The sequence below is a fragment of the Salvelinus sp. IW2-2015 genome, linkage group LG5 (genome assembly GCF_002910315.2).
Source record: "Salvelinus sp. IW2-2015 linkage group LG5, ASM291031v2, whole genome shotgun sequence".
NCBI lineage: Eukaryota > Metazoa > Chordata > Actinopteri > Salmoniformes > Salmonidae > Salvelinus > Salvelinus sp. IW2-2015.
The window spans coordinates 11871247-11883282 of record NC_036844.1 but is presented as its reverse complement, the minus strand read 5'-3'; the positions used below and the strand labels follow the sequence as shown (position 1 = coordinate 11883282).

General features: G+C 42.9%; 1 protein-coding gene across 1 annotated transcript; it reads right to left on the bottom strand.

Moving 5' to 3' along the window:
- Positions 1-2027: 2027 nt before the first annotated feature.
- Positions 2028-4411, bottom strand: LOC111963626 (proteinase-activated receptor 3). Its single transcript, XM_023987143.2, has 2 exons — positions 4220-4411; positions 2028-3518 (listed from the first exon to the last, which is right to left on the bottom strand). Exons 1-2 carry the CDS (start codon positions 4284-4286, stop codon positions 2422-2424), a joined length of 1164 nt encoding a protein of 387 aa, XP_023842911.1. The 5' UTR covers positions 4287-4411; the 3' UTR covers positions 2028-2421.
- Between the last annotated feature and the right edge of the window lie 7625 nt (positions 4412-12036).

The window sequence follows — 12036 nt, the reverse complement described above, 5'->3', positions numbered from 1 at the left end:
CCGACCGAACATCTCTGGAGAGACCTGAAAATAGCTGTGCAGCAACGCTCCCCATTCAATCTGACAGAGCTTGAGAGGATCTGCAGAGAAGAATCTGAGAAACTCCCCAGATACAGGTGTGCCAAGTTTGTAGCATCATACCCAAGAAGACTCAAGGCTGTAATTGCTGCCAAAGGTGCTTCAAGACAGTACTGAGTAAAGGGTCTGAATACTTGTAATGTTAATGTAATATTTCAGTTTTTTATACATTTGCAAACATTTCTTAAAACCTATTTTTGCTTTGTCATTTTGGGGTATTGTGTGTAGATTAATGAGGAACAAAAACTATTTAATCAATTTTAGAATAAGGCTGTAACCTGAATACATTCCGAAGGCACTGCAAAGGGTTATGTTTGGGGAAAATCCAATACAACCCATTACCAAGTAGCACACTATATTTTCAAGCATAGGGGTGGCTGCATCATGTTATGGGTATGCTTGTAATCGTTAAGGACTGGGGAGTTCTCAGGACAAAAAAAAAACTATGGAATGGAGCTTGGAGCACAAGCAAAATCCTAGAGGAATTCCTGGTTCAGTCTACTTTCCACCAGACACTGGGAGATGAATTCACCTTTCAGCAGGACAAAAACCTAGGCCAAATCTACACTGGAGTTTTTTACTAAGACAGTTAATGTCCCTGAGTGGCCGAGTTACAGTTTTGACTTAAATCTGCTTGAAAATCTATGGCAAGACCTGAAAATGGTTGTCTAGCAATGATCAACAACCAATTTGACAGATCTTGAGAATCCTGAAAGGATAATGGGCAAATGTTAACACAATCCAGGCGTGGAACTCTCTTAGAGACTTACTGTAAGGATGTTTGAAGAAGAGCACCAAGGCTGCAGCGTGGTACATGTTCATGATTTTTAATACAGCTGAAAACTAGAACAAAAAAATACAAAGCGGGAACAAACGAAACAAGTTCTGTCTGGTGCGCACACAAAACAGAAAACAACTACCCACAAAACACATGTGGGCAAGAGCTTACCTAAGTATGGTTCTCAATCAGAGACAACGATAGACAGCTGCCTCTGATTGAGAACCACACGGCCAAACACAAGAATACAAAACATAGAACACAAAACATAGAATGCCCACCCAACTCACGCCCTGAACCAAAACAAAATAGAGACATAAAAAGGATCTCTAAGGTCAGGGCGTGACACTTACCCAGAAAGACTCACAGCTATAATCGCTGCCAAGGTGAATTAACATTTATTGACCTAGGGGATTGAATACGTATCTAATCAAGATATACTAGTGTTATTTTTCATTAATGTTTTCAAATGTTAGAATTTTTCTTCCATATTGACATTACAGAGGTTTTTTGTGTAGATCTTTGACAGAAAATGCAAAACTAAATACATTTTAATTCCCACTTTGTAAGTAAATAGGTTGGAAATACTTTCCGAAGCACTATATTTACATTTGAAATACATTCTGTAATATATGTTGGAATGTATACATTATTTGGCCAAATGTAATATTTTCACATGTATCTCTTAAAAAAATCGAAATAGGTTTTGTAAGCGAAACAACACATACAATAGACATATATAGGCCCGTACACACACACACACACACACACACACCACACACACACACAACACACACACACACACACACACACACACACACACACAACACACACACACACACATGCTCACACCACACCCACACACAACACACACACACACCACACCACCACACAACAACACAACACCACACACACACCACACACACACGACACCAACAGAATTCCAGTCCAGTCTACTCACGAACACGAGTCCCACTATTGATTACAGTAGTTGACGTTTTCCTCTCCCTGTTTGTGGTTGGAAGGGTCCCATTTAACAAATTGCCAATTGACTCATTCATCCCCTCTCCCCTGTAACTACTCCCCAGGTCGTTGCTGTAAATGAGAATGTGTTCTCAGTCAATTTACCTGGTAAAAAAGGGTTAATAAAAAAATATTTTAAAAGCCTCTCCCCTGTAACTACTCCCCAGGTCGTTGCTGTAAATGAGAATGTGTTCTCAGTCAATTTACCTGGTAAAAAAGGGTTAATAAAAAAATATTTTAAAAGAGTCACACACAGATCTTAACTGATTTCACATATGAAACTGGATCTGAGATGAGACATCTCACTGAGATCCATAACTGTCTCAAACCCTGATCCAGTTTCTGGCCTTATCWTCCGATAGTCAGTCACATATTCACAGTTGAGATCTAGATTGAAGTGGCTGGCCCAAATGTAGACCTGATGTTGCGGTCCAAATTCGAATCCAGGTTACGTSAAATTCAGGTGGGGATGCTCATGGTCTTCCCCTTGAAGCTCATGGAATAAATGTGGATTATTTTGTACGTTTGATCCGGATTAAGATTCAGGTGGAGATGCTCAGAGTCTTCCCCTTGAGGGTCATGAAGTGYAGTTTGGATCCGGCTGATTTGGACATAAGGAGGAAGAGGAATGGGTCCAGGCAGGCATGCAGACAGCACAGACACACTGCCACGTTGAAGTAGCCGTAGAAGCTGTCCTCTTCYTCCGCCAACAGACGCACATAATGCAGGAAGTGGAGGGTCCCGGCGGGGCRGAAACATGCRACGAAAATRACAAACACCAGCGAYCTAGCCTTGACATACAGCGCCCAGTCGTGGTGTGAGTGGTTGAGTTCTCGGACTATCCGTGCATAACACACAGCCGTGACCACCAGCGGGACTAGTAGACCCAGAAAGGTCAGGCCCAGCTTGTAGTAYAGCAGAGGAGCATGGGAGCTGTAGTCCAGTGGAAGAACATCATGGCAAGTMGTGAGGCCTAGCTGAGGGAGGTGGTAGCTCTGCCGGACCAGGAGCTCGGGTATGACAGCAGCCCCAAACACCCCCCAAACAACCACGCTGGCCCAGGCGGTATAGGCCCTCTTYGGGAGGCTCTTGTAGAGAAACGGGCGCACCACGGCCAGGTAGCGTTTGACGCTAATACAGGCTAGCGTGTGTGCCGAGCAGTACAGGTTGCCGTAGAAACAGGCTGTGACGATGCGGCAGGCAYTCTCGCCGAACACCCAGTGGTTGCCGTGGAGATGGTAGTGYGCCTTGAAGARGAGGGAGAGGAGGAGGAAGAGGTCGGAGACGGCCAGGCTGCAGTAGAGGATGGCRGACGACACCCTCCTGACTTCGGTGGCCACGGCGGACAAGATGGCGACGTTGGCCGGGATCCCCACGACAATGGCCAGCATGTAAAAACRGGGGATGACCCACCTGCTCAGGGGGCCGGCGAGGTACGCCGCTGTGTCGTTGCRTAGCAACCACAGCGCCGGAGGGGTAGGAGCAGAGGCAGTGGGGAGGCCAGAATAARGGGGTGCTTGTTGTGTCTGTGTCTGTTGGCTGGCATTAGGGAGAGAGACAGGCTTTAACTGGATGATTTTTCCTTTAAATGTTCTGGGAATTAGAGTGATGTTCCACTTGGATTTCTTGGCCCTTTTCCCTGGGGAAGTACATGAAGGGGGGGAGACATTAGGATTTGGTACCATAACAACTCACACTGAAACTACAGGCTATTCAAAACAGCTTTTGTTGTTTGCTTTTCACGTATGTATTCATTTATTTGGTTAACGGTGTTCATTTCCWTAGGGATACATAACAAGTGACAGTAAATAATTGAAAGAGAGAAATATGCAGGAAACCTAACACTATGCATTTGGTTTTCTAATATCCTAAAGCATACAGTCAATTTAGTAAAGTTAAGGTATTTTGACATGTAATGACTTAGTTTATTAACTATGGAAATGAGAAGAGCTGCTATGAATGGCCTCAGCTGTTAGTCAAAGTTGTGGTATTCACTGTAACYTGCTGGAACACGTCAGGAGAGATAGAGAAACCTCTATCTGTACAAGGTAGATTCATCAAATCTTACACAATGCTTTAGTCATTCACATAACTACTGTGTAAAGATATGCAAGTTACTGCAACAAAAAAAGGATTTCATAGCGCTAAACATTCATTCAATTCTACAAAAAAATCCTTATAAATCAAACTTGATAAATCCCACAGTTGGCAAAAAAAAAAGTGAACAAACATCTGCACTAAACATTTCCTAAATTACTAGATTAGCATTTTAGTTTCGAAGTCTTCAAAGAATGATTACTTTTTGATCAAATGTTATCAATAATATGTGGTTGTCTTTACCTTTGGATTGAAATGTCACATCCAGCAAAAGAAAAGAAACCAATAAAAATAGCAAAAGTTTCCCCATTGCCAGAGTTTGTCTGAATAGTCCTTTGAAATAATAAACTTCAGCTATCAACAATATAGGCAGATCTCTCTTGATGTCCGGGTAGGTCACATCTCTGTCAAGAAGTCTCTCTGTACTTCTGTCAAGATTTTCTCAGTGAGTTAAACCAGAGAGAGMAAGGCGGAGCAATAGGCTGTAGAAAAGTATTTGGCTAAGCTATGTCATCCTGGCAGCACACAAAAAAATAGCCACTACCTGTTTGAGCCTTCTAACATACAGTACCAGTCAAAAGTTTGGATATATCTACTCATTCAAGGGTTTTTCTTTATTCTTACTATTCTCTACATTGTAAAATAATAGTCAGAAAAAAAAATCATAACTATGAAATAACACATATGGAATCATGTAGTAACTGAAAAAGTGTTAAACAAGTCAAAATATAATTTATATTTAGATTCTTCAAAGTAGCCACCCTTTGCCTTCATGACAGCTTTGCACACTCTTGGCATTCTCTCAACCAGRTTCACCTGGAATGCTTTTCCAACAGTCAGAATTTCCACATATACTGAGAACTTGTTCGCTGCTTTTCCTTCACTCTGCGGTCCAACTCATCCCAAACCATCTCAATTGGGTTGAGGTCGAATGATTGTGGAGGCCAGGTCATCTGATGCAGCACTCCATCACTCTTCTTCTTGGTCAAATAGCCCTTACACAGCCTGGAGGTGTATTGGGTCATTGTCCTGTTGAAAAATAAATTATAGTCTTAATAAGCGCAAACCAGATGGGATGGCGTATCGCTGCAGAATGCTGTGGTAGCCATGCTGGTTAAGTGTGCCTTGAATTCTAAATAAATCAGAGACAGTGTCACCAGCAAAGCACCCCCACACCATTACACCTCCTCCTCCATGCTTCACGGTGTGAACCACACATGCGGAAATCATATGTTCACCTACTCTGCGTCTCACAAAGACACGGCGGTTGGAAGCAAAAATCTCAAATTTGGACTCATCAAATCAAATCACATTGATTTATATAGCCCTTCTTACATCAGCTGATATCTCAAAGTGCTGTACAGAAACCCAGCCTAAAACCCCAAACAGCAAGCAATACAGGTGTAGAAGCACGGTGGCTAGGAAAAACTCCCTAGAAAGGCCAAAACGTAGGAAGAAACCTAGAGAGGAACCAGGCTATGAGGGGTGGCCAGTTCTCTTCTGGCTGTGCCGGGTGGAGATAAAAAAGAGGGAGAGATTATCAGGAGGCGTTCACTTGGGAATAATATCAATTAAAAGTTGTGCGCCTTACTTTATCGTAGGTCCTAACGTTTGATGCTACGGATTTATCCAGACCTTTAGTCAGTCATATATCAACTGTAGACTGCTCGCGCAGATTTTGTCCCTTTAGAGCGGTTTGTTGAAGATGGATGTCACTTGAATCGGCTGATTTGGGCTATAAGGAGGAAGCGAGGAATGGGTCAGGCACGGGCACTCAGTCACGCTCACGAATCATAAGTCAGCACAGATTCACACTGCCAAGCATTGAGAGTTAGCCGTAGAATGAGCTCCTGATACCTCACTGTCTTACTCCGCAGTCCAGTATATATCCAATTATTACCCCATGTCGCTACGGCAACAGACCGCACATAATGCCAGGTGGTATAGTTTGCAGAGGTGCCGTGCGGGGCTGAAACATGTACGAAATACATTAACAAATCGATTGCCTATATAAGCGTAGCTTTGTAGCTGTTGGATCGTTAAACAGCGCACTGTGAGCAGTCGATCTTCGTGGATGTCGTAGATAGAAATATGTTATAGGTCGCGGATAGTTTCTTGGTTCGCGCACTATCCTGTGGTAGAGAGTCACATTACAGAGGACAGTGATTTGACCAGAATAAGACTTCATCCTCTTTCCTGCTCAAGCTCGGCACTCTCCATGTAGGCGATCAGAGGCGACAGAGTCAAGACGCTCACTAAGAGATATAGTGTGGTCACAAGGGAGGATAAGCAGGTGTCGATGGAGCGATGCTGGGGCTGTAGTCTGGAAGAATTTGCGCACGTAGAATACATGCGAAAATAGGCTTCAGAAGGTCGAGGCCAAAATAAAGAAGACATATTCGACACTGTGTGTAAGGTTGCAGTAGGCTGTGGCCCTTGGTCTCTCAGAGAGGGCGTCCTTTACTTGGGTTGGATGATGCATGGCTAAAAAACCTTATTAAGAGCTATATCTGTCTAACTTTGCTTTGGCGCTCACGCGCCGTGATTAAGATATAGAGCAGGGGCTTCTCTTTTAGGGAGTGCTTAGTTTGGATACGCGTATGTAGTAATTGTGAGGGGCAGGCAAGTACCATCGCGCAGGTTTAGAGGATCATGTGAGGTAGTGGGAAGTGGGCTCATAAGATTATATGATAGCGATTAGATGTGGATTGTGTTGTTGCCAAGGGTGTATTGTTCAGGACTGGCTACATATGGCTATGCTCTCAGACAGGGCGTTAGAAATGCCTCATCGCGCTGCGCTTGGTTGGACGGCAGGTTCCGGCATCAGCGCTGGGGTGACAAAATTAGTCATTCTGAACCGGAGCGCGCACCGTACTGTTAAGGATTTATTGCCGAGGGGAAGACATTGGGATTCACGTGGGGCTCTGTGTACATGTATGATGAACGGAGGGGAGGACGATGTGAAGAAAGGTCTGGAGTTAGCGGCAGGTCATGCAGTGTATCAGTAAGGATGGCTGACGACATGATTTAGTATTAGGACGCTATTGTTCTCTGCATAGAGACTATTTACGGATCTGGCGCTCACAGGCTGAGAACAATGGATGAGGCTTGTAACCGTATAGAGAGGTCTACGCGGGATCCACGACAATGGCCAGCCTCATTGTTTTATGAATAAATAAGCTAAAGGGTGAGATATTGAGTCAGCACCTGATCCGAGGGGGCACCGTGCGAGGTAACGAGTCACGCCTGCTTCGTGTGTCGTTTTATCTGTCTCTAGAGCTGGACTGGGAGCGACGAGTCCGGTAGGTAGGAGGTCGAGAGCGCTAGTGGTGGAAGAAGGATGCCAGAAGTAATAAAATGGGGTGGCTTGTTGTCGTGCTTGTGTCTACCTGGTCTGCTGTGCCAAATGTAAGGCGCTAAGAGAGTAGAGACTGGATATGGCTGTTACGTGGATGATGATTTTTCCTTTAAATTTTCTTTTGTAGTGAGATTTGGAGTGAATGATAGAACGCTTGCGGTACGCTATCTTTAGAGATTATACATCCTTTGAGACACTGTATTTTCCTCGTCTGAGAGGGGTAAAGTAGAAATGAATCGGCGGTGGAGGAGACGCAGTTCAGGAAATTTAGCGTGTAGACCAGAATTACAATCACACTGGAAGGAACTGAGAAGGTGTCTGAGTGTATTTTGTAGTCGTTATAGACAGCGATTCTTATTTATTGTCTTGGTGTTCTTTTGTCGCTGTTGGGTTAATGTATTTCATTTGACTTCCTTCATTATATGGTGTGTTACAAACGAGGGTTGGTTCTATTATGTTCCTTAGGGGATACATATTGGTATAGTATAGATGTCTATCTCCTGTGAATAGAATGGAAAGAGGGAATGAGTGACGATGGAATGAGATAAACGCGCTAGGTGCTGCGCGACATTGTTAGAGTTTCTTGGTCAATATCCTAAGATAGCAGGCTCCATGTCTGCGTCGGTAAAGGTTAAGGGTATTGTTGACATGGCCTAAGTGACGTTGTATGTGGACTTATGACGTTACTCAGAGTAAGAGGTTTAGCTTGATGAATCGAAGAATAGGGGAATTCGCTCCGGGTTCGAAAACAAGCTGTTTATATAGTAGATTCTAATATTAAGATTACTATCGCTAATGTGTTATTGTGACTTGTTCATATCCATGGCTTTGTAGCGGAACATTTGTTCATGGTCTTAGAGATCTGATGTGTTAAATACTATATCTGTACAAGGTAGATCATCAAATCTTACCATGTTTTAGTCATGTCACATAACTCTGGTGTAAAGAGTATGCAAGTTACTGGAGACATAAGTCATATTAACTATAATATCCGGACTGTTGTCTATGCAGGCGCTATAACATTCAATCGTCAATTTCTACTCGATTTCTGGAAATAAAAACTACCGTTCACGACACAAAAAATAAGGAAGGTACTCTTGTAATAATAGTCGCATGTGGTCTCAAATGGAAAGTATGATAGTGAACAAAACACTAATCGATCTATATATGATGCGTTTACTTCGAGTGATTTCTGGTAGAGATAGATTCTGTTATGAGAAGCAGTTTAAGTTTTAGGAAGAGGTGTACTGTGATAGGAATTATGTATTAACTTCTTTTTGGCTAGTACTTATATACGTGTGTTGGTTCTCACTCCATTAGGCGTAGTTGTGGTGTCTTATAGGCTTGTGGTTAGTGGGAAATCGTCATGAATGCCGCATGGTCAAAATGCAGAAAAGTAATAATACCAGATAAGAGATAGAGTTAGACTTTAATTTAGGCTACAGTAGTTTTGTCTCTCTCTCGTTTCATTGAAACCATGTACGTTGGATCCTGAATACAGAGCGTGCTTTGGTATAATAAGGAGAAACACGTTTTTAAGGTCCTATTCAAAGCATTTATCAGGGTGTTCAAGATCTCTCTTGATGTCCGGTAGCCTATAGTGGTATGCTACGATCTTTATGTTCCTAGATGAAGTATCTATGCACGCTATGTTTAATAGTGTTATGGTACATATGAGTAAATTCTCAGTGGAGCTTTCTCATGAAAAATCCACCGAGGGCGGGCGGTGTATGTGGAGTAGGCCAACATTACCTCTGAATGGCACTTAGGCCTCGACTCGCTCATCATCGCTGAACTGCAAGATTACTTATGAGATATAAAAATTAGTTAACCACTATAGACTATTATGAACTATATGATGACACTGTCTCTCTTAGATAGTACAGATAACCCATGAAGATATGTACATAGAGTGTACGATTGTGGAAAGTATATATATCTAAAGGTCTCGCATGATGTTACATTGTGTATCTTCCTATATTATTTCTGTTCACTTATTTTGTTGATCTCTCTTTCATTTGGTTGAAAATAAATGTGCTGTGGTTTAGTAATCTGTAAGTGCATCAACTTAGGGATAATTACTACCATATGGAACCTCCTAATGTCCATAATGTAATCAGATGCTGTATTAGAATTGTTGTTATGACTATCTGTGTCTCGATAATATGCATCTTATATTTTTTTTTGATATCATCCAGGAGTAGCTGACTCGTGCTTTGCCTTGCAGATGTATACTAAAGAGCTAAGTTTTTTGTTCTCATTATTAATGTGTGACATATCTATACTTGTATGTTTTCTTAGCAGAGAGTTTTATTTAGAACGCTTGTGTTACTGTGTTTTGGTTACCTATTAGGGCGTCCTGGACTTACTTTTTCTTGAGACTAGTTAGTCTAAGTCCATGGAGCACACCGTTAACGGGTATTGTTCGGAGCCACTAGATGCTCTTTTCTTTACTTTCTATTCATCTCTATGGGCAGGGAATTCAGAAATCTCGATCAATATATACCAATAAACAATGTGTATATTGTGGTTGTCTTGACGGTTTCGATAGTATGAATGATTGGTTGGAAGGTCAGTCGCCGTCATACTTAGATATGCAAGCGTTACTACTGAGTCAGGTTGGCTACTTATATTCTTCAGTGGGAAAATAATGTTTTGCCACTTAAGCCCTTGACACATGACGAGCGCGTGAGAGGGGTTGTATAGTTGGGTGTGTATCATTTTGTGCGGTGGCTTGGTTTGATGAATTTTTGTGTGTAGTTCGCTTGACGGCAGCTCGTAATCCAGCTATGTGCGAGATGGAGAGATACTATAATTCGACGTTGCAGAAAATGATGGGTTTGAGATGTTACGCTCTCATGCTTGGTTAAGTGATCGCTACTTGTGATTGTTCTAAGATTATAAATCGGAGGACAGTGGTCACCGAGATTGCTCTGACTGATGCATCGGCCCACCATGTATTATCTAAGGCTCTGGTGCTCTCCCTGGTCTATCACGGGTGGTGAACGCACACAGCTATTGTCTGTGAGAAAATTTGCCAGATTGATGTAGTATGGTTGCAACTTATATATCTCTGTTTGCGTACTCTTGAATGATAAGAAGATACTCAGAAGTACAGGTGGCGCAGGTCAGGGGTTTGAGAGATTTGGAGAACATTAAAAATTTACATAATAATTCTTTGGAAGTGCTCATTCTATATATCTTATATAACATTTCTAACATGGATATATTAATATAGATGAGCCCTTCGTTACATACTATGCTTGGACTTTATCTCAAAGTGTGCTCGCTATATGGACTAATGGTAAGATACCCAGACTAAAAGAGTCGCTTAACCCGAATCAAAGATTCATTGCATAATACTTACAGGTGGATTGATTCTTGCAAGCGTAGCCGGGTGCGATATTGGAAAATGCTTACTTCGACTTAGGTAATTTGGGCGCGCAAACACTCTAGTAGGGCAATATCGCATATACACGTTTGAGTTACGAAGATGGGTAAGCTCAACTGGACTTGCAATTGATGGGGATGGCCACATGTCATTAGCGCTTGTGTCTCGGTCTTGTTGATAGTTACGTTGTTGGGATTTTTTATTATTACGACACTGTGAGCGCTCATGAAGTCGCAGTTCGTCTCTGATGTTGCAAGGTATTGAGATAGAGTTTATATAAATTGAGACCCATGTCCAGGGTTCACCATAATTTGAGTGATTAAAGAGACAAGCATAATATTATGGACCGATGAGAGAAATAGTTGTCAATAGGAAAGTGTGGAGCAATACACTCATAGGCATATAGAGTTTCAACTGCATTACGACATGAAGTGCAGTGCAGGTAAAGTAATATGTCAGTTTGGCTGTCGTGTTCACATTATTCAAAGAGAACTCTTGAAGGATTCTTCTTTCAAGTGCAGCATTCCATAAGTACAGTATCAATTCTTTACAGCTTCTAACCCACTCCTCCTGTCTCTAGAGAGTTGAAAACAGCAGGTCTGGGACAGGTAGCACGTCCGGTGAACAGGTCAGGGTTCCATAGCCGCAGGCAGAACAGTTGAAACTGGAGCAGCAGCACGGCCAGGTGGCTGGGGACAGCAGGAGTCATCATGCCATGTAGTCCTGAGGCATGGTCCTGGGCCCAGGTCCTCGGAGAGAGAGAAAGAAAGAAAGAGAGAAATAGATCATTAGAGAGAGCATACTTAAATTCACACAGGACACTGGATAAACAGGAGAAATACTCCAGATATAACAGACTGACCCTAGCCCCCCAACACATAAACTACTGCAGCATAAATACTGGAGCTGAGACAGTAGGGGTCAGGAGACACTGTGGCCCCATCCAATGATACTCCCGGACAGGGCCAAACAGGCAGGATATAACCCCACCCACTTTGCCAAAGCACAGCCCCCACACCACTAGAAGGATATTCAACCACCAACTTACCATCCTGAGACAAGGCCGAGTATAGCCCACAAAGATCTTCGCCACGGCACAACCCAAGGGGGGGCGCCAACCCAGACAGGAAGATTACGTCAGTGCTAACCCACTCAAGTGACGCACCCCTCCTAGGGACGGCATGGAAGAGCACCAGTAAGCCAGTGACTCAGCCCTGTAATAGGGTTAGAGGCATGAGAATCCTCAGGCGAGAGAGCGGAAACCTGGCCGCAGGCAAGCAAGCAGGCAAGGGCGCGTTCGTTGCTTCATAC